The following is a 22,728-nucleotide window of genomic DNA, read 5'->3' as shown; positions in this document are numbered from 1 at the left end:
TCGAATAGCTCGAAGGTAAGGCCTATTTATTGTCTTCTTCTGGATTGTTCTCCTGAGAGTAGGTTCCATGACTCCCCTTGAACTATTTTCCAAGGTTCTGAGTACCTAACTGGGGAAACAGCAATGGGACGTGGCTAGGAAGACCCCATTAGTCGTCGTTGTCACGGAGCGTGGAGATTCAACTCAGTCCTGCCCTCGCCAGTTATTGTTGGACCAAGGCGGCTGTCTAACACCAATTTTCTTTTTCATTTTTGTCCTAAATATATTCCTATGAAGAAGGCTCTATGGTCAGTGTTCCTATATTTATCTCGCCCTACAGAGCTTCCTTTGCCTCAGAAGGACCAGCAGCAGTTTCGCTAGCTTAACAAAACCAGCCACCCAGGGTATTGGTTTACAGTGGAGCGTCCCTAGGAGAAGGACAGCTGCTCCCAGACATCACCCGGCTTGTATGGCGCAGCCACTGTCTGGCATCAGGCCGAAAGGCCTTCAGCCTTTCCCCAGTTCCTGAATTAGAAATGTAGGCCAAAGACAGACAAGCAGACATGTACTTCAACCAATGCTTTAATTTTTTTCGTGTTTTTCAGGCTTGAACACGAGCTACAGAAGGGAAAAAATTACCCACGGAAACCGATGGTTTTTCCAAAGGAAATAACCCCATTGCCTTGAGGTTTCTACTTTTATTTTAAAATTTATGGACAGATTTATTCTACATGTTCTAATAATATAAGTGATATTGCATATAGTATTCTAGATCAAGGCAGAATACTAAGTTAGCCTTTCTAGGACTTGGGGTTTCTGAGGCACAATTCCAGCTCCTGAAAGACACACTAATGCTCCTTTTGCTAAAAAAAAATTTTGCTTGAAAATATTTTCTCTCTAAATGTTTGGTCATTTAAATTCTATCTCTTGAGTCCAAACTGCCTCACTTCCTTTTAAAACTAGAGCTGGAGGACCCCTGTATGGGTGTATGGGTAGCATTGCTCAGCGTATCACTGAGGGAGCCAGGAGGGGGAAGCCCTTTCTTTTATAATCTGTTTAAGTGCCCCTTAACCCTCAAAAATATATAATCACTTTGACTGTCTTGATTTTAAAATTCTTTTATGGTGTTATAATAAAATACTAATATATTTTCGTTTGTATGGAATATGGAAAGTTTGTAGGTACCACTACTACTCTGGAAAAATGGCGGATGAGGAAGAATATGAGGAGGTGATAGAGGTAAGAAGAAAGCCCAGTTGGCAGCAGAGCGCTTAGGTAGTGACAGCCAGAGCCTGTGGGGGAATCAGTCATTTGAAAGAACACATCATCTATTATAACTTCCCAAAGGGTCACCATCAAAGTGCGAGAAAGGTATATTTTATGTTCAGTTTCACAGTAAGGATGTGAGAGCTGAAGTGAAAGGGAATATCACTACTTCCCAGTTTTACTCTTTCTCAAACGCTCAAAAAAACCCTCATAAACAAACAGCAACAAACAAAAACCAAGGTGTGGGTGCGGGTAGGTTTTGTTTTTAAAACCGATGGCTTTCCCACCTCCCAACCTCAGTGATCAAAGGGCCCTGTGCATGCTTCCCAGCATCTGTACCAAGAGAGAGGGAACGGGCAGCTTCTCACTCTGCTTCAGTTAGTTGAATTGCATAGGGAGAGTGTGTTACACACAGGAACAGCCATCTGTGAGCTAGGCGTGCGTGCGTGCGTGCGTGCGTGCGTGCGTGTGTGTGTGTGTGTGTGTGTGCCCACGATCTAATAGACACATGTGTGGACTCATGAAGGTCACAGCAACAGCTGGAGCCTCTTTAACACCGATCCATCATAATTAAGCAAATAAACAAGACTAGCTTTTGAATCTTGACTGAGAACTAGGAACACAGCGGCTCTCTTGACAATATCCGCCCAGATCACTGATGGCTACCTGGCAGTTTTACAGAATTAATTGTGTTCCTCACATTAGAATCACATAGTTACAATCACAGTATTACTTTTCCTTATCAGCTCTTGCCTTTAGCTTTATGTTCTAGAGCAGAAACCCAAAGGCTTGCAGCTAATCCTTGGGAATACATTGCTATGAAACCGAAAATGCCCAGAAAGTTCCAATTAACCTAAATGGATAAAAATCTGTGTTCATTTTTAATGACTGCCCCAAACAAAACTTCAGATGAATGTGCCAAAATTTACCCTTGCTAATCAGTCTTTATATAGGCAATGAAAAAATTTTATTCTAGAAATAAAATTTCCTTTATTGCTGAAGCATATAAAAGCCAGAACGTATCTGACAGATGTAGTATTTAACCTCTCTGGCTTATATGCTGATGGCTACATCTTCTCATGGAGAGCGCCATCACTAATGAACATTTTAATGTAAGTTCCTAAAAGTCAGAACTATCCCTATTAAACACACTATAAATTAAGTTATAATTATGATTAATTTCTTTTCTATGGTGATAATAAAAGGAACACTTTCAAGCCTCCAGTTAAACTACCCCTTGCTGTTACTAAGTGTTCGTGTGATCTTGGCCACTGTGCTTAGTGTTAGCCTTGATTGAGTCTACTAGTCACAAAAATGGAAGGGGCTATTTTAGGCATTCCATCCTTGCCATTTTGTTCCCATTACTGCTTCGGGTCTGACCAGCAGGGGCCTCTCGGGGAGAGTTGAACCCGAGTCTCTTTGGTCTCAGAAAAGATCACAAGAATGGGGCGGTGACAAATTCAAGAGAAATGCCTTAAAAACAATAACCAGCCTCAAATGCATATCTCAGATACCTGAAATACAATTATACTGGCACTGTCTATACAGACTGAAATGTAGAAGGAGAAAGGAGCAATAACGCACAGCCTAATTAGCAACATAACTCTAAAAAAATAAGATTTAGCATTCAAGTTAATGCCAAGAACTTGGACAATGCTGCATTTTTTTTTTTGTGAGCTTATTTCCAAGATCGATTTCCCAATTGTGAGATCCAGTAAAGGTGAAACCGCACTGCTTGCCATAGCCACTTCTCCTGGGATGCTAAGAAAATCTAAAATCAATGGGGATCATTCATTGTAGTTTAATATTTCTTTGCAGGCTACTCAGGCTCTGACCAGGGGAATGGCTCCGCTTGCCCTCAGTGTCAAACAGTATTTCTTAAAGTGTCTAAATGGCCTTTGTCCTGTGCTGAAGTCACAGGGGTAAAAGAGCCCTCCTCTGTCCAGAGAGAGTGTGTGGTGCCTTTTGCTATATGGAAAGATACATACACACGAAAGTTAAATTTTAAATGGAAAGTAAGCGCAAGCTTAAGGGGCATTAAGTGAGCTTTATATAGTTCTAACCACGGTGAAGAGACTAGATGGCCCATGGCAATGAGAGCGTAGGAACCAAGGGCAAAAGGAAGTAGGGCACTGAGGAGGATTTTGCGTCGGTATACCCCTCCCTGCCCCCAACAGCTTTTCGGTGTCAGCGTAAAAGAAAAGAAGCATAAAATTCCACGCTTTTCTCCAACTGAGAAAAATGAGCCAAGAACTTCCTTTTTACCCCTCTCTTCTGTGTGCTGGCCTGCAGGAGCCACTCCCGCTGTGTGCCCAGCAGAGCTGGGGGAGGCTGGGGCAGGATTCCACTCTCCTTAGGCATCGGAGACAAAATGTCAGCCAGTTCCTCTCTGTATCTATTTATTGCTCGTGATGTCAGAGAACAACACTAAGAGTGGGTTTCAGATCCAGGCTGCAGGCCCAGTAGCAAACTCACCCCCCTGCAGTCTCTGGGGAGCCGTGCCCTGTCTCCTTCCTTCCCAGACCTTCACCAACTGTCACCTGAGCACCCCTCTTCCCTTCCCACAGATAGGCCTCCCCAGCTAAGCTAGTGAAATCACCTGGTGCTTCGGTGGAGGCAGGCAGGCAAGTGCCGAACTGGATGTAGGCTATCCTTTGTTGAAAAGGGGCAGCCATCACTCCAGAGGACTCTAAGGAGTCCGAGGGAGATGGGAATAACTGAGACGTGACTATTATTACAATTTTCCTCACGGTATGCTTCCCTTTTGTTTTATAATTAGTAAACAGCGAGTCCTATCATAGTTTCTCTTTCCACATAGAGCATCCTCGAGATAGTATTCCTGTGTTCTTTTCTAAGTAGATTCTCTCAAATACTGTGCCGGTTAGTTTTTGTCTACAAAATAGAACCGTCTGGGAAGAGGGAACCTCAATTGAGGAACTGCCTCCATCAGATTGTCTGGTAGGCAAGTCTGTGGGGGTGTTTTCTTGATTAATGATTGATGTGCAAGGGCCTAGTCCACTGTGAGCAGAGCCAGCCCTGGGCAGGTGGTCCTGAGTTGTAAAAGAAAGCAGTCTGAGAGATCGAGGGGAGCACACCAGTAAGTAGCGCTCCTCCATGGTTTGGCCCTCTGCTCCTGCTTGACTTCCTGCTCTGCCCTCCCCTGAGGATGGACTGTCAAGGGATATGTAAGCCAAATGCATCCTTTGCTCCCTTGGTTGCTTTTAGTTACGGAGTTTATCAGGGCAACAGAAAGCTAACCAGGATGGAAATTATAAGGGGCAAATGTTTCTTGCCCCAGGAAAATAGCTTCCAGTGCCAAGAGGTACCTCAGACCTTGCCTCACCTTGCTGGACACTTTGCATCTTTTTCTTAGATCCGACTCGTAGCTTTCCTCCACCTTCCTAAGTGACAGTAGCCCCAGAATATGAACAGGCCCTCACTCCTTCCTCCCTGCAGATATTCTAGTGCCAACTCAGCCCGGGAAGCCAGCTCACAGGTTCAGCGGAGGCAGGGGAGGGCTGACTGTTGGCTGCTCTACTAGCCACATTGACACTCCTGTGCTCTGTTTACAGTACTACACCGAGGAGACAGTTTACGAGGAGGTGCCCGGAGAGGTAAGACTCAGCCCACCCGCGCATGGTCTGATTCTCATCAGAGCCTCTTTCCTCTCTCATACTCCTGGCGCTGGAAAGATGGAGAAAGCGAAACTCACTTAGGAAGCTCACTCGCCTGCCTGTGCCCAGAAGCTGGTGGTAAAAGAACAGACCCTGCACTTGACAGGATAATTCACTTTTTTTTTTAATGTTCTGCTTATGCAAGAGGGCAAGGATTGATTCCCTGATGCACATTGTGGTATTTTTTTGTATAGATGGTATGAAGGAAGGTCGTTAACAGTGGCTGCCTCAGGTGACTTCTGAGTGGCACAGTCTAGCTGTTTAATTGCAGAGAATTATAACTTGTAGGGTTAGGTCTCAGCCACCAGGGTGCTACTACTGAGACATTGTCCCCAGTGACTTAGTGACAAGCCACTTTAGGAATCCTAAGAGAAGACATTTTTGTAACAGTTCCAATTTTGGAATCCCCCAACCCCACGCTTTATTTTCTGTGTGGAGTCGGTTCTCTTTGAGCCTGACAAGTACTGGTAAAAGTGGCAGACTGTGAAGTTGGCTCAAAGAGCCCATGACAGGATTAAAAACTGGCACTGGTGGTTTGATGGGGTTCTCATAGTCAGTCAGGCTTTAGTAATGGTAGGCAGAGTGCCGTCAATTCCAGTGGGGCTTGTCAGGTCTACGGTTGCCTTAGCGGGTTTCTCTTCCCCACACTGACGCTAGAATTCTGCCTTTGGGAGTGGAGGTCTTTGCCCTGAAGGACGAGATCTTACACAGTACATCGGAGCCCCTGCCTCTTGTCCTCTGTCCTTGTGGACCTACCATATTTCTATCCTTGGACTACATCCAAACTTTGAATCTTAGTTTTTCCGTGATAGCCGGCTGTGGGAAACAATGGTCCCCGCCGGCTGCATAGACAAGACTGTTGAGAGGACGATCGTCCACTGTGTTGTCACCCTTGTTCTGATCCCCAGTGTAAAGGGCAGTCTAGTGTGTACTGTAAATGGCAGTAATGAACTAATTCAAAAGACTAATACTTACAATACTGATGTGATGAGGTTTTGTTTTTGTCTCATATTATACAAGATGACTAATGCCTATAGAAAATGAAGCTGGTCTTTCTTATTTACTTAAAAGAAAATCAAGAATTTAAGCTTTATTTTTAATAACATTTTATTATTCAGTCTCATTTGCTTTTTCTTGATCTAGACACTTGGAAAGATTCTTATTGTTCGTTTTACTTTAACGGTGCTGGTGGTTCAACATAGAGGGCCTTGTACATGCTAAGCAAGTGCTCTACCACTGAGCTACAGCCTAACATCACTTAAGAAGACATGATTAAGACTATTTTACTTATGATTTTGTTTATACTCCATTGAGGTGTTCGACTAGCTCCCTGAAAATACAGTTTACAGATGATGTCACAATCATTATCCAGGCTGATGTGTGTTACATGCCTTCATATGGATGTACGGATATATATATCCGTACACACACACACACACACACACACACACACACACACACACACACACACACACAAATATATCTTCATGCTTTGGTTGGCTTTGTAAATGGAAAAGGAACATCAGGAAGGTCAATGTGACTGAAGTTACAACAGTGTACACCAAAGTCATGGTATTAGTGTTTACTTCATAACCACGTTTCATTTTCAGACAATTACAGAAGTCTATGAAACTACGACGACAAGAACATCTGACTATGGCCAATCAGAACCTTCCACACCAGCGCTGGTACAGCCACCACCAGCAAAACCGATGGAGCGGAAGAAGGTCATCCGGAAGAAGGTGGACTCTTCCAAGTTCATGACCCCCTACATTGAACACAGTCAGAAAATGCAGGATCTTTTCAGCCCAGTAAGTACTGAGCGCCACCTCCTATGCTGGTTAGATGATTGAGTAGTTACTGATCTTAGCCAACTCTGAGATGCTGGCTAATTTTGTTTCTCAGTCTTGTAGGAACACAAATATTTTGTAGAAATGTGTCTTTTGTGTGTGACTGTGGAATTTTTGAGTAATTCATCCGTGCCATTGCAGCACTGGGATAAACCCTTGTTGTTTCTGAAAGATATGCATAAGACTGATTATAAAACACTGGTTGCATAGCCAATCCAGAGCAATGAAAACACGAACGTGAATATTCTATTTCCTTATTTATTTACTGAAAGTCTATTCATAGAGGCTAAGTCACATGGTTAAACTGTGCCTGAGGGGAGCAACCTCTTAGAGTAGCCAGCAGTATAAAAGATTACTAAGTGGTGACGAGTGAAAGACTTGTAATTCAGAAAACCAAGCTCAGGCTAAACTCCTTTGAAACTGAGGAACAGAGTGTTTGAGGTTAGCCCAGAGCCAGGGTTTTAAGCATTGCTACACAGTAGAATCTCCCACAATACTTTAACCAACTAGTGCTCGGGGTTTTCTTGTTTAACTGGTTCAAGGCTCAGGCCTCTGCAAAAGAGGCTTTTAAAGCTGCACAGATGTTCTCACATGGACCCCAGACAGAGAATGATTGAAGAGTCAATGTTCTTTGCTTCTTACAGTCCCATGATAGTGGGACCGACAGTGACTGCCAGAAAGCCATATCTATTTCAGTAGATCTGATTTGTTGATTTCCATGATAGGCTAAGGTCTCTCCAGATAGCTTGATTGCATGTGTTCCGGAGGCTTGAAGAGGTGAATTATTATAGTTCAGGGGGGCATTGCATTATTCAGGATCAAAACTGTTGTCTGAAGCTTCCGTGTTGGTTGACATCCAAAGATTCAGTTTTGGTCGTGTTAACTCCTGGAGGTTAGGGAGTAAATTTCTAATTTGGATCCTTGAGTGAGCTAACATGTAGGATTCTAAACAGGACTTCCTTGCCTCCTTTCCACTGCAGTGTTCAAAATAAAGGCAAAATTATCTCATTAATTTATTGCCATATAATCTCATTAATTCAGCCATTATGAACCTAGAATTTCTGATATTCTGAGTGGAATGTTGGTACCCCTCCTCTCCCAGTTAGCCAGTGGTTGTGTCTGAATCAGCAGTTTAATGTAGGTTGTTGACTACTCACGAATATTCTTTAAGGCCTTGATAGTTATAAGTGATGCATACTATTACCAAAGCAAGGATCCGTTGGGGAGCTGGCAGAAGTAATAAATTTGCATATCATTATAAAATATTCCATAATTCAGGCTTTCCATTAATTCAGCTGGCATCACAGCTGTGTAGCCACTGCAGCTCAGCTGCAGCTTCTGAACTGAGTATTTTTGCATTGTATTAGCAATTACATCTTTTCAGAATCAACTCATCTTCTAGAATAATTGATATTCAGGCTTTTGTATATGTGTGCAACCAAAAAAGAAAAATCAAGAGAATTATTTTAGGGCATATCCAAGACAATTGTCTGTAACAAGTCTCCAGGATCCTAGCATGTTTTGGAGGAACAATTAAGGAATCTATTTTAGTTTTTGCTGAGAGGGTATGTGATAGAATGAAAGCTGTCGCAGCTGATAATTGTTATTACTTGGAGGATTTAAAGAAAAATCAGATGGGGATATGTGTGTTGCCTGAACTTTCTGCTGCTGTCTGGTCATGTTCCTGAAAAATATCTGGTATTCTTTTCAGAATAAATACAAAGAGAACTATGAGAAAGCAAAGGGACAGCCATATGCCATCACAAGTGATACTCCAGAACTTCGCAGAATCAAGAAAGTACAGGATCAACTCAGTGAGGTGGGCTTCATTCCTAAAGTAAAGGAGGGAAGTACTATGAAACTATGCCCAGCTCTGGGGTCCTGGGGTTCTAAATGTACGGGGAATAAGGAGTCACATTACTCTGAGCAAGTCCAGATATCTAGAATGGCATTAGCCATGAACTATGGTTGCTGCAAATGACCCAGAGAGACTTTGAAAAGCTTGGCTTAGCAATCCAAGAGGAGACTATTTTCCGACTCATGGTGGTCCTCCACACGGAGTACAGTGAGGCTGAGAAGCCTCAGGCTGGAAATTCAGCCAGCAGAGCAGACAAGTAGTAGTGCAGATGCTCTGCGGCTCTTCCTAGCTAAAATGCTTTGTGATACTGACATCCAGCCATTGGGCTATAGCAGGCTTAGATAAGTGTCCAGGCTTGTCATGAACTTCAGGCATGTGCTGTTTCTGCAGGTTAAGTATCGAATGGATGGAGATGTTGCCAAAACTATCTGTCATGTGGATGAAAAAGCAAAAGATATTGAACATGCAAAGAAAGTGTCGCAGCAAGTCAGCAAGGTACAGCCATGCTCTGGGTGGCACCGGGATACTCAAGAGCGTGTGCCACACCCTTTGCCATGTCTTAGAGGTGGATTGACAGCCACGAGCCTGCTCACAGAGGACTGACGTGGCCTGTGGATGGCTAGGGGTGGAATGAAGATTTCTTGACTTGCCTGAAGAGGCATTGGCTACTCTAATGGTGACAGGGGGAGGGGAATAGAGGAGGGGGCTGCCACAAGGAGTGCAGTCTTGATGTCTTGTTTATTTTTTTAAGGCATTTAGAAAGCATAATTTTTATGAAAAATTTCCAAATTTCAAATGTGGGCAGCTAATTAATAGAGTTCTAGAATATCATGCGAGACAAAAGAAAACTGAATTAATCGGCTGATGGCAACCTTTGAAAGAAATTGATTGAAAATCAGAATCAAAATATTTTTCAAATTTAGGTTTTTGGTGTTTTATTTGTTTGATTGTTTGTTTTGTTGTTTTTGTTTTTTGTGAAGGCTTCCTAATGCTAAGAAGGTGTCCTAGGATGTTGGCATGGTCAGCATTTTCCTAGTAACCCTTCTGCAGCTTTTGTGTGAGGCCATACCTTCGGTCCCGTCTACCCTCCAAGTCCTCCTGCCTGGGGTGACACATCAAGCCACAGTTTATCTGTTTTCTCTGTAGGTTTTATACAAGCAGAACTGGGAAGACACCAAGGATAAGTACCTGCTTCCCCCTGATGCCCCTGAACTTGTCCAAGCCATTAAGAACACAGCCATGTTCAGTAAGGTGAGGTCTAGCACTTTCTAATGTCTCACCGCACACTTAGAGCTGTATCTGCTGAACACTTGACAACTTGGAACAATTTCTTAGTGTTTGGGGGGAATATAGCCTTGGGATTGTACAGGGCTAGGACTTGACAAGGAGGCCCTTCAGATCCTGTTGAGGAGCATTCTTGGGCAGAATAGCCCAAAGTCCCTGGAGAACCTGAGCAACCCATGGATGGGAGCATAACATGGAGAGAGTTAAGACACTCCAGAGGACGGATGAGGACATTGACAAAGCTGTATTTTTTTTTTTAATGTCAGTTATGCTTTGGACACCCCTAGCTATCACTCTAATCAGAAGTTTATTTTATGACAGAAATTGGGGAAAATACAAACGTAACATGGATTGGATGGAAAGGGGGAGGTTGTCTGTGAATTTCACTGACATTGGCTTGCACCTTGCCCTTGGCGCCTCGTGTCATCAAAAAAACTCAAATTATATACTTACTATGAGGATAGCTTGTTTTCTCACTGCCGTTTTTGCTCTTTTCTGACTTAGAAACTGTACACTGAAGACTGGGAAGCAGACAAAGGGTTGTTTTATCCCTACAATGACAGTCCAGAACTGAGGAGGGTCGCCCAGGCCCAGAAAGCACTTAGTGATGTAAGTGGAATATACTTGATACCAACTGGATATGGGGTCAGGAAAGCTGGGACCAGGTCATTAGGTCCTTAACAACGATCCAATATTATTACAGAGACCACATCCAGAGCCAAAATCTATTATATATGTTTATATTAGCTACAGTTTACACTTCGTATTAGAGCTCATTTAGCGCAATCCCTTCTTTCTTTATGTAAGGAACCTAAGTTCGCATCAGTAATGGCAGAATCTAGACTTAAATTCCAAAACTGATGTTCTTCCCACCAAACCATGTATCATTTTCCTCCTTGGCTCTAGTGCTAAAGTTGTGTTGTGGTAATGGAGTGGCATTTTTTAAAAACAGCCATTGGAATCACATCCCTCCCTTTGCAAATTTACTAATCAAATGTTGTCACTTAGTGTTATTTAGCTCTGTCCCACAGTCCAAGTATGAATGGATGTTTCTCTCCTCTGCTTGGGGACTATGGAAACCTAAGAGAGCCTGGTGGTACCTTATGAAGAGGCCAAGTAATAAATAGCTACTTATTGAAAGTTTATTATATATGAATATCTAGCAGGATATGAAAGTTTCATCTTTTCCCTTGAAAGTATATTATCATACTGGCAGGATGATAGTGTTATATTTCAAACAAAATTAAAAAGAAACAGAATTGTTTAGCTATTGCTATGAGAAAAGACACATATAAGAAATGATAGAAGTTGGGCAGTGGTGGTGCATGCCTTTAATCCCAGCACTCAGGAGACAGAGGCAGGCGGATCTCTGTGAGTTCGAGGCCATCCTGGGCTACAGAGTGCGTTCCAGGAAAGGTGCCAAAGCTACTCAGAGAAACCCTGTCTTAAAAAACAAAAGAAAGAAAGAAAGAAAGAAAGAAAGAAAGAAAGAAAGAAAGAAAGAAAGAAAGAGAGAGAGAAAGAGAGAGAGAGAAAGAAAGAAAGAGAGAGAGAGAGAGAAAGAAAGAAAGAAAGAAAGAAAGAAAGAAAGAAAGAAAGAAAGAAAGAAAGAAGGAAAGAAAGAAATGATAGAAAGCTGGGCCATGATGAAAAACCACATTTCTGGTGCAGGAACACCTGGTGAAAAGGAAGGGGTGACATGAGTCTGGGGTGTTAGTGAACAATGAAAGTGGGTGGTTCATTTTCAGGGTGCTTATTAAATTGCTAGAAGCGGGGCCTTAAGAATCAACCTGACATAAAAGTTTGGGCATTAAGTCAGCACGAGATACACTTGAGGAAGACAATCTGGGGAAACTCAGTATGGTGAATTGCATCAAGGAAAAATTAGAAATCGTGAATATTCGTAGAGTCTAATTTAGCAGCATAGATGGAGCAAAGAAAAGAAAGGAATCTCATGGTAGTGAACATTAAGTGTTAATGACGTTGAACATTGAAGACAAAGGAAAGAAAGGAGTGATAACGTTTATTACCACACACAGGTGGTCTGGGGGCTTAAATGTATGCGACGTGGAGAAAGAAACAGACCTGAAATAACAGGGAAAACATTTGGACCAAGATATTCTATGGATAAAGTAGAGATTGAGGGTATGAGAGCCTCATGGTTGTGTGATAAGGATGGAACTTAATGTTTAAAAGTCATCCTAATAAATGTGATAGCTGAAGACAAGAACTGAGGGAAAGGGAAGAGTGTGTGGTCAAGGGCAGAGTCCTGGAGGACACTCAGCTGAAAGGAGCCAGCACAGATGAGGGAACAGAGAAGCTGAAACAGAATCTGGAAATGCCATGTCATGTTGGCCTAGGGAGAGGTGTCCAAGAAGACACACCTCCCTCCATCCATAAACAAGGAGTAAGAATTGTCTCCATACCACTTAAAGTTGGCTATGCTTTTATATCACAATAATAAACACAAGGAAACTTACAACAAAGAAGTAAAATCTCCACTCTTAACTTCGCAAAGCTTGGCAGTTAGGGAAGAGCTTTTATTTTTGCTGCTGACCAAGTATGCACGAGTATCACGTTACTACTGTGGCTATTAATACTATTGTTAGCAACATGAGCTTTTACAGTCAGTAGCTCAGAGACCAGGACAAGCTGTTGTCCACAGAACATGCCATGGTGTGGGCACATGGCCTTCAAGCCAGGGACTTCTGTTAGAGTCAACTGTTCTCTCTGTACCTTATTTCTGCATCTCTCTAAATACTATTTACCATGTTTTCCTGTTATTTAAATACAGACAAACAGTTTGCAGAGACTAACAATGCCTTTAAACTGATCTGGAGTGCAGAATTCTAACTAGACAGAAATCTGAGCATGGTTCCTAAAAAACAAGGACTTGGTGATCTGATTTCTCAGAAACTTTTTGACATCTTGTCATACTTAATAAGCATTTCTCCTGTTTGAGTGCATCTTTCTCCATAAGGACTTTCCCTAAGTCATGGAAAATCCCACTTGCTCTTTACCTAAAATAAAGCTTTTATGCACTCAAATTAAGCAGGGGAATTCATATGCATTATATGCTTTTTTAAAAATGTCTTTCATATCCCAGTTAATTTGATCATTTTCATGAAAGCTTTCGTTACACACACTAGATCAATATTATTAGGAGACGTTACACACACTAGATCAATATTATTAGGAGACGTACTTAGACCTGGTTAAGTATAATATGATTGTGGTCTTGAAATGAACCAATTCCTTTTTACTATAAAGAAGAATGCTGTCCTGTTGAAGGAAAGGTATTTTGTGATAGAAGAGTTGGGAAGATGACCTCCTAGTTCAGACTTCGGCTGGAGTCAGTCACCTACCCCTCCCTCTAGTTAGAAGATTCAGGAAGGCAGGAAGAAAGGAAAGAGAGGTGAAGGGAGTCTGTGATTTATGCATACCAGACTTCTTTTAAGATGGTGGAAGCTCTTACACACTGGAAGGAAGGAGGTCATGAAGGGGGAGAGATTGAAGCTGGGACACAGAGCAGGGACAAGGGCTGGAGCTTGGTTCAAAAGGTAAATGAGGGAGCGGCGGAGAGCTCAGGAGCCGTGCCCTGTGAGTACTGCTGTCTCCTGGAGCCAGAGCAGAAGGACAGGTACATTTTAAGTGGAAAGCCCCCTCTTTTCTCTACGAAAGAGAAAATCAGAGTAGGATAGAGTTGACTGAGGACTTACAGAAGTGTTGGAGTTGGGACCTGCTTCCGGGAACCGGGACACATCATGGGACGTTCAAGTTTCACTGAAAACAAAGTGGCCATTGGACATCAAAAAGTCATAGAGTGTTAGACACACAGCCCCAGGGAGGTCACAGTTCACAGAGCAGAAAACTGGATGGATGACCTATAGAGTTCCAGCTGGGTGTTTTGGCTTGAAGACTTCCTCCCATGAACCTTGTTCATATGTCCTTCTTAACCCCACTGGCAAGGTCAGCACTGTCCCATCAGTGAGTGTGTGTGTGATTTTCCTCTGAACCACTCAGCACCCCAGGCAAAGGAATAAAATAATATGAAGTTAAGTTGGTCCAGAAGTGGAGCTTGTTAAGTAGATATGAGGGAAAGACAAGGTTGAGAGTTGAGGATGCTAGAGAAAGGAAAACTTGACATTAGCAAGGATGGCGTGAAGACAGATGCGAAGAAACATGTCTAGGACCAAGAGGCAGGGCACACAAACCAAAGACAGTCATGGATAGACAGTGCAGGACCATTAAAGACTGGGAGAGAAAACACCGCCATTGTTAAAATGTGCCGACAAATGAGTGGAACATGAAAAATGGGGTTCCTTTTCAAATACTTATGGACATTCCTGCCTTTTATTTTTATCAGATTGCCTACAAAAAAGGACTCACTGAACAGCAAACTCAGTTCACATCCCTGCCTGATCCTCCTGATGTAGAATTTGCCAAGAAAGTAACCAACCAAGTGAGCAAGGTACGTGCATAGAGGAAACCTACTCGTTTTTTTTTTTTGTTTTTGTTTTTGTTTTTTTTTCCAGCCATTTGGGAGAGAAACTGATGGTGAACTTGAAAAAGAAACTCAAACACCAGCAGTATTTTTGCATATGCACCACCACCCCATCAAAAAGAAACCTTTTATACCAAAAACAGCACATGTGCCAACAGCATAAATGATGTCAGTGGTCAGGCAACTTGATGACTCAATTGAGTTTTAAATGTCACAGTCACCTCTTGATAAGAGAGCTTATGGCTTAGTGCCACTTGACATTTTAATTTCTGCAACAGACTCTTAGGTCACGGACTAACTCTACCCTTCTGTGGAGGCTGCGGTTGAACTCGTGGGGTGGGGAGAGGCCCTGTGCAGTTTCTACCCTCACACTCTCAGTCAGTTGTGAACACAGGAGACTGTGAGTGTGCGCTCAGACACAGACAGGGCAGCGGTGGGGCCAGCACTTCAGAGCTTTGAAGCCCCAGCAAGCTGCTTGTTTTGCCTATATTTAGCCAAATAAAGTAGCTCAGAAGGATGCAGCTGTGGCAAGGAATGCAGAGAGACAAGTGTTTGACTGGTATGCAGGGCGAGCTAAATCCTGTGTAAATCAGTCCAGTCAGGGAGCTTTCTCTGGGACTGGCTGCTTTTTTTTCCTCCACACCCTCACTCCCACCCCCCTTAAAGTCAAGACTCAGTTTGGTCTTCTGCTTCAATTTTGACTGAACTTCAGGGTTCTTATTTTTTTGTTTTTTTTTTTTTTGTTTTTTTTGGTAGAGTTGGGCTCTTTAATAGAGGAGAAGGAAGGAAAGATATAAATGATGAGATCTGTTCTGCAGTGTTTCCAGCTTCTCATTCTGCAGAATACTTCATGTAAAACCCAGGGGCTGGGTAAGAATAGTACAATTAATGAGAATACTAGCGACCTACTCTTTCCTCCAGGGCTGGCCAGCGATTAACTGAGGACTGTGCCTAATGGAATGGCTACTGGGTGTGTTCACAGCGGGGGTGGGGGTGGGGATGGAACAGAAAGATAGTTTAACTCTGGGAGAAGTTGTTGTGTTTAAGGGGTCATTTAAAATGAATCTATTTTTGATTTTTATTTAAAGAATGTCTCAACTCAGATAGAGCTCTTTTTTCTCTCATTTGAGCATGCAGTGTGGAGATCTGAAAGTGATTTTTAAATGTCAAACTTCTCTGTGGTCACTCCTCCCAACGATTTAGACTTGAAGGTGAAACTCAAGTTGTGTTTCCTAGTGTAGCCCTTAGACAAACCTGACAGCCAAGCACTTCAAATGAGAGTCTTAGTGAATTTGGACTCCTACAACAAGATATCATATGTAGAGTATCTTAAACAGAAGGCTTTGGCTTCTCAAAGTCCCAGAAAATGGAAAGTCAAAAGGAAGTGCCATCACTTTAGGAGCTAAGGATTCTGCATATGAATTGGAAGGGGGGCATACATGTATCCATTTCCCAAAGCCTGAGAGTCTTACACATGAGAATCCATAGAGTGGATTTTAAATGCTTACTATGAAAAGAAAAAGAATATAAAATAGCTCATCATTTTTATGCCAATTGCATGTTAGAATGGTAGTGCTTTGAGTCTACTGGGTTAAGTAAAATATATTCAAGTTAACTTCCCACCTGTCCCTTTGCACCTTAAGAAATATGGCTTCTGGAATAGTTTTCATGTTAGGTATGTTGGACTGCACACTGGTTAGATAGGGTAACACACTGTTGGATATGTGGAAAGATTTGCCAACCTGTTTTTGACCTTGTATAATAATATGAGCTGAGGGAGAGTGGCTGTAGTTGAAGATCACTGAATTTGGCCACGGTGACATAATTTATCCTAGTCTTACCCAGATTCCAAGTTCTCAGTGTCTATTGTGCATCAAAAATACCAGCCTATCTGGAGAGAAGCATTGTGCATGGTAGCCAATCCATCCAGCAACCAGGCATCCAACCACAGAGGCCCAGACAGCCAAGGGCAACTTCTCTGTGGTGCTCCCCTCCTCCTCAAATCTTCCCCCACCCCAGCCCAGTCCCACGTCAAGCTACTTGGATCTGCATCATCCATCATCATCACCATATCCTCTTTTCCCCACCCCAAAGAGGTTAGAAATGCCTCCTTCATTGTCTCACTTTCAGACATTTAAACTCTTGACATAGCCTTGCCAACTGTGTCTTCCATGTCCGGTGTTTGTCTTACAGCTTCCTGTTCAGCTGGTAAAGATCACATGTTTGGCAATGGTTGTGTTGACATTACATTCTCATACTAGCCTTTTCAGAATACATTTTCTTGCCTTTGTCTTTGCCAAAATCCCGAGCTTCATGTCAGCACCCTTTCCAGACTCAGGCGTGCTTTGTGACTCTAACTGAGATGGACTAGGAGAGTTGCTCTTCTAAGAGATAGTCTAGGTGAGGGAACAGGCTCACCATGATCCGAAAGTGGATTCTGCACACACACTGGAAAGTCTCTTTGGTTTCTCTGTGCCTTTTTGCTTCCCTCCAGTAATTTCCAGTGGAATCTAGAATGCTTAAAAAAGTATGTCTTGCAGTGACACATTGTTAGAGAGCATGGAGCCCTGATCTTCTGAAATCTTCTATTGCATAGAATTAGGGAGAGTCCTGTGGATTTCACCGTGAGGCACTTAATCAAGTCTTGAAAGCAACTCTAGACCAACTGTGGCCAATAAAAACCCCAGTCACGATGCCCCACACACTCTGAAAGATAACTTCGCTGTGAACGGAGCTGGCAGGTGGCTCAGTGTTGAGCTCCTCAGAAAAGAAGAAATGTGATTAACTCAGTTCATTTTCTTCCCATTTGATAACCACATAAAAACTGCAGGTGCCGATCTAGACAGTGGAAAATTAAGTCATGAGTTTAAGCAAGACACTAGGGAGCCTAATTTGTAGCCCCGTGCCCTCAGCTGATGGGTGGTTAGGAGGGCCTACGGTTCAGGGAAGCAACCGCTGTGCCTACTGGCATGTGGTCACCTCCCCCGACAAAGTCTGTCCAGAGCTCGGACCTGACCCAATATACTTTTCTCTGTTAAGTGAAAGTTCCAGGGAAAGTTACGTCAGATCTTTCCTCCAGGCTGTCATTGATCAACTCCGGGTGCAGCAGAGTAGGAGGGAAGTTTAAGGAGAAAGCTTCAGGATCAGACAGAAAGTTGGATGTTGAACTCTTGATATGGGGGAGTCTTCCCACATGGACACTGCCTGCCTTTTCCTCCACTCTCCTAGTTAGAAACCTGTCCCTTTAACCCCCTTGCTACCTGTGCATACAGGGGAACAAGGGTACCCTCCTCAGCAGTTAGCCAGCCACCTCTCCTCCCATGCAGTGGAACCCCGTACCAACATAGGAGGACTTGGGAGTAGATCACTGTGAGTGATCAGTCCCCAGCCAGACCTGTTGCAGGAGGAAATAGCAAACTTTTATTCCTGGAGGGTCAGAAGGGAGGAAGGACTTGGGATGAGGCATCTGGGTGGTTCTGTACTCGGCTCTTCTCCAACTATCTTCTTAAAAACCCGTGTCTACCATTGTTGTGAGACTTACACACTTACCCAGTCTCCTTAGTAAAGCCACACACACAAGGGTTGGCCAGTAAGAGTATCTGCTGCCTTTCAACTTGATATTACAACAAAGATCTCTGTATCTTGGCTTTGAGATGCGCCAAGTTTAGTTCCTTGGCCCAAAGTCCGGAGCTCCCTGGGTTTCTCTGCGTGGAGGCACAGAACCCCATGAAGACTTAGATGCTGGGAGACTGAAAGCTGAGATGAGGGCGCATCAAGAACTTCTGACACACTGCTTTGTTCTTCGCTTTTTATTTTTAGATATTTTTATTGTTTGGTTTGGTTTGGTTTGTTTTTTTTTTTTTTTGAGACAGAATCTTACTATGAAACCCAGGCTGGTTTTGACAAGGTTCTCTTGCCTCAGTCTTCCAAAGTGCCTTTTTTACAGGCTATCTACCACCATGTCCAAATTGAACTTCTGAAGCTTTAATGTTTATGGGTACTTTATTCGTTTATCAAACTCACCTATCCCCCCCAAAAGATTAGAAGTACTTCTACAGGCAATCTTGACAAGTCCCCAAGTGGAAGTGGAAGTTTTTGTCCTGTAAGCTGCTCCCAAGTAACTGTCAAAAAGATTAAATATTAATTATAAATGCTTGGTTGGTAACTCAGGCTTGTTACTAGCTAGCTCTTACACTTAAATTAACCCATATTTCTTATCTATGCTTTGCCACATGGCATGTTACCTTTTCTCAGTATGGCATGCCCATCTTGCTCTCTTTGTGTCTGTCGGTGACTCCTTTGACTCTGCCCTTCTTCATCCCAGCATCCTTAGTTTGGTCATCCTGCCTATACTTCCTGCCTGTCTATCGGCCAGTCAGCTTTTTATTAAACCAATCCAAGTGACAAATCTTTATAGTATAAAGAGGATTATTCCATAGTACCCAAGTCAGTTCATTTCAGTTTTGTATTGGGGAGGTATTCAACAGAGGATGTGTCTTAGTTAGGATTTCTATTCCTGTGAAGGGATACTATTACTATGGCAATTCTTAATAAAGAAAACATTTAATTGGGGCTGGCTTATAGTTTCAGAGATTTAGTCCATTATCATCATGATGGGAAGCATGGTGACATGCAGACAGATATGGTGCTGGAGAGGTAGCTGTAAGTTCTACATCTGGATTGGCAGGCAGCTGGAAGAGAGAGTGACACTGGGCCTAGCTTGAATACCTAAAACCTCAAAGCCTGCCCCCAGTGACACACTTCCTCCAACAAGGCCACACCTCCTAATAGTGCCACTCCCTATGAGCCTCCGGGGGCCATTTTCATTGAAAACCACCACAGGAGGGTAGCTAAATTAGTAGTCCAATTCAGATTTTGTTGTTCTGTTTTGTCTGTTGAGGTAGGATCTTTCCAGGTAGCCCAGGATGGCTCAATCTCAAGATCCTCCTGCGTCTGCCTCCTCAGTATACAAGGCAGATCTGAGTCTCAGCAGAATTCAGTTTCTCCTTCTGTCTGTCTGCCTCTCTCTTGTTACACATACAATTTTTCTCTAGTTTCTTTATGATAATAGTTGTTATTATTATAATTACTACACCATACATTTATTTAGTGCTGTAGATACATAAAGCATCTTTAGCATCTGATCTTGTTCCATCTTTCTAGTAGTGTTCTGTATAGAATACTGCAGTCCTTGGGGTTGAGAGACTTGAAGTGTTAATGCACTAAGTCAAACCTTTGGTAATGACACTGTCCAATCTTGGGCACTAAAGGTCCAGAGATCTAAAATGGAGAGCTATAAAAACTGCTGCTAATAATTAGCACATTAACCATTGTGAAAACAGAAAATAGGACATTAGGGGAAAGCTGTACTTCCTTTTACTCTGTCACTTTAGTTCTATACATGAGAGCTAATGGTATAACAGAGAAGGGCTTTACATTTCCATGAAGGGTGTGGCGAAGGTAGAGGTGCATACAGGCCACTTGAGAGTCAGTGATGATGTCTTTAGCATAGCGCTATGAGCCAAGGAGGAGAATTGCTCTAACCCTGCCCTGGCTTTGCTGCATGGGCCCAGATCTGGGATAGGCTAGGTTAATTCTGTTCCAAGAACACATGGGCCAAGATAGTTCACAACAACATACCTTGGGTCAGTTATGAGGTAACTTCTACACACCACATTTTGGGTTAGATTCTGAGTCCCTAGAATCAGCAAGGAGAGATAGTCTTCTCCTTGTCTTTCTTTATTTATTCCCCTTAAGTCAGCTTTTTTTGCTGGGTAAGGTAACTACACTGCAAGATTTCTTGGAGATAATTTTGAGGACCTAACATGAACCTGGTGAAGATATTTAATATCATACTATTGCTCAATTCCTATTTGTCAACTCTTGAATTTTGTTCTCGTTTAATTTCTTTTCTTTCTGCCCCCAGCAAAAATATAAAGAAGACTATGAAAAGAAAGTCAAAGGAAAATGGAGTGAGACACCCTGCTTTGAGATTGCAACAGCCAGAATGAACGCTGATAATCTCAGCTCAGTAAGTAGGGAGCAAGGGCCAGATGTCCTGGGAGGGGACCCCTTTCTTTGACAACTTCCAACTGCTTGCAACATCTCAAGGAATTCTAGAATGCTAGATACTGTTTTGACTGAGTTCCATGATTTCTACCTCAATTTTCATAGGAATAACCTGGTGAGACCCTCTTACTAATTACAAAGTGCAATTACCGTGAGTTTTAAGAGGCTCTTTTTAGTTGTATTCTTTGACTGCTGAACAAAATTGTACATTTAAAGCACTGATTGATTTAATTTCTTTTCACTGGGAAACAGAAATCTAATTCTTTTCCATTCTTGTGCTCTGGCTCTCCAGAGCTCTTTCTCGGTGGCCCGAAAGGCTGTGCCTTTCCGGTTGTTCTCCTGGCCTGTTCTAAGTGTCCAGATCTCTGTTAAGCTGATAAGCATTTTGGCAATGCCACCACATTCTCCAATTGCAACCTGACCGGCCTCAACCAAGGGGTGGGGTGTAGACGTGAGGAGTTCTGCCCAGTACCCTCTGTCCTGGAAGCTTGTCTCCACAGCTCTTCTCTGGTGTCTTCACTATCTCACAGAGGAAGTATCAGGAAGACTTCGAGAACATAAAAGACCAGATCTACTTCATGCAGACGGAAACACCTGAGTATAAAATGAATAAACAGGCTGGAGTTGCAGCTAGCAAGGTATAAATGAAGACCTTTTCCCATTTCTTCGTGTCTGTAGTGGGGTGAACTTCTCCTAACTCTGGCTCTCATATCTAATGAAAAAAAAGGTGGTGGGTAGATTCTTAGGGAAATTACTGAAGTTGAGACCAGTGGGAAGTAGAATGCCTAAAAACAGTTTTTAAAAGTTATCTTGGAATTACAATAGGAGCACCTAATCACCATTTTCATTATTTCATGGAGTGAAGGGCTGTTTGCTGGCCAGAAGCATGACAGTAATCATCTCAGCTAGCAGAACTTCCATCGGAAAAAAAAATTGGCAGCTTTATATGAAGCCACATGCTTCACAGTCAATACTGTCACTAGTCTTGTGTTCTTACTGATGGATGAAAAACCTAGTCACAAATAAGACTAGAAGTCCATGGACATCTTCATATGCCCTGTAGAGTGACTTTGATAAACGGGTTATGCTTTGACATTTCAAAGTGGTATGGTTTTTATAAAAAGCATAAACTTCAAGGTCAAGTAAATTTGTTGGATCCTGGCCTTTCCCAGAGCCCTGGTTCTGCCAGAGGAGAGGAAATAGGACTCCATCACTTAGAAAGTGTAAGACAGTGGTGTTTTGGACCAGGTTACCAGCAGGGCAAGGAATGAGAAATATTTAGGAAGTGGAGCACACTCGATTTGGTGAAGGATTGGATATGAGATATGAGAAAAAGCTTTCAGTCTAAGCAGCCAGTTGGATAGGATTTCCCTTGAAGGATACAGGGAAGATTACCGAAAGAGAAAGTGATTCTTAGGGGCTTGAAACAGGAGTTCATCTTCAAACATGTTAGGTTTCAGATACTTTTTAGATGCTCAGGTGGAAATAACAAGTTGGGTTGATTTATGAGTCTGGAGGTTCAAAAAATGTCTGCAGGAATTTTATATAAAATTGGGGGACATAAGTGTGTGGAAAGTAATGTCATGAGACTGGACAGCACAAAGGTAGAGTGGGTGGACATCTCCACCGACTGAACCCTGACATGCTCCCAGGTGAGACGGGAGCACAGTTGAGAGGTAGCAGGAGTGTGTAGTAGAGCAGGTGAAAGGGGAGAATGGCGTTATCACTTGTCACAAGTGTTTCTACCTGGAGAGTCACTGACAGCCCAAAGAACAAGTTGGTTGAGTTTGCTTAGAGAGGGCTTATGACTGAATAATAGAGAAGAAACCACTGGAGCTCAGAGTATACTAAGCTCTTTCAATAATTTTCCCAAAGGAAAAGAGATGGTAGCTGGTGGGAAAGACTGTGATAAGGAATGTTTTAAGATAGAACAGACAATGCTGTGCTGCTATACTGATGGGAAAATCCAATAGAGAGGTAACACTGAGCTGAGGCTGAGAGAAAACTGCTGGGTTGATGCCCTTGAAGGAGGGGAGATCTGGTCTGTAAGAGGAGGGATGACATTGTCATAAACCCTAACAGTTCTACCATACGACAGAGGCAGGTGGCATGGTAGGATTGGGGACTGTCCTTTCTGCTCAGTTCTGGTTTTCGAGGGAGTTTATAATTCCATGAGGTAGAAAGGTTGTGCAGGTCTCCCATGCGTATAGAGCCTGTGGAGTTGCCCCTGTGGTACTCTGGGTA

At 42.8% G+C, this 22,728-nt stretch overlaps 1 protein-coding gene across 1 annotated transcript; it reads left to right on the top strand.

The window, feature by feature from the left end:
* Nucleotides 1–1,182: 1,182 nt before the first annotated feature.
* LOC128100446 (nebulin-like) lies at nt 1,183–21,128 on the top strand. Its single transcript, XM_052722612.1, has 10 exons — nt 1,183–1,218; nt 4,818–4,859; nt 6,530–6,730; nt 8,481–8,588; nt 9,018–9,122; nt 9,774–9,878; nt 10,416–10,520; nt 14,278–14,382; nt 20,342–20,446; nt 21,015–21,128. The coding sequence occupies exons 1-10, from the start codon at nt 1,183–1,185 to the stop codon at nt 21,126–21,128; spliced, it is 1,026 nt and encodes a 341-aa protein (XP_052578572.1).
* The last annotated feature ends 1,600 nt before the right edge of the window (nt 21,129–22,728 follow it).

Source organism: Peromyscus californicus, unplaced genomic scaffold (assembly GCF_007827085.1).
Source record: "Peromyscus californicus insignis strain IS unplaced genomic scaffold, ASM782708v3 Scaffold_7__1_contigs__length_154581171, whole genome shotgun sequence".
NCBI lineage: Eukaryota > Metazoa > Chordata > Mammalia > Rodentia > Cricetidae > Peromyscus > Peromyscus californicus.
This window is presented reverse-complemented; position numbering and strand designations above follow the sequence as displayed.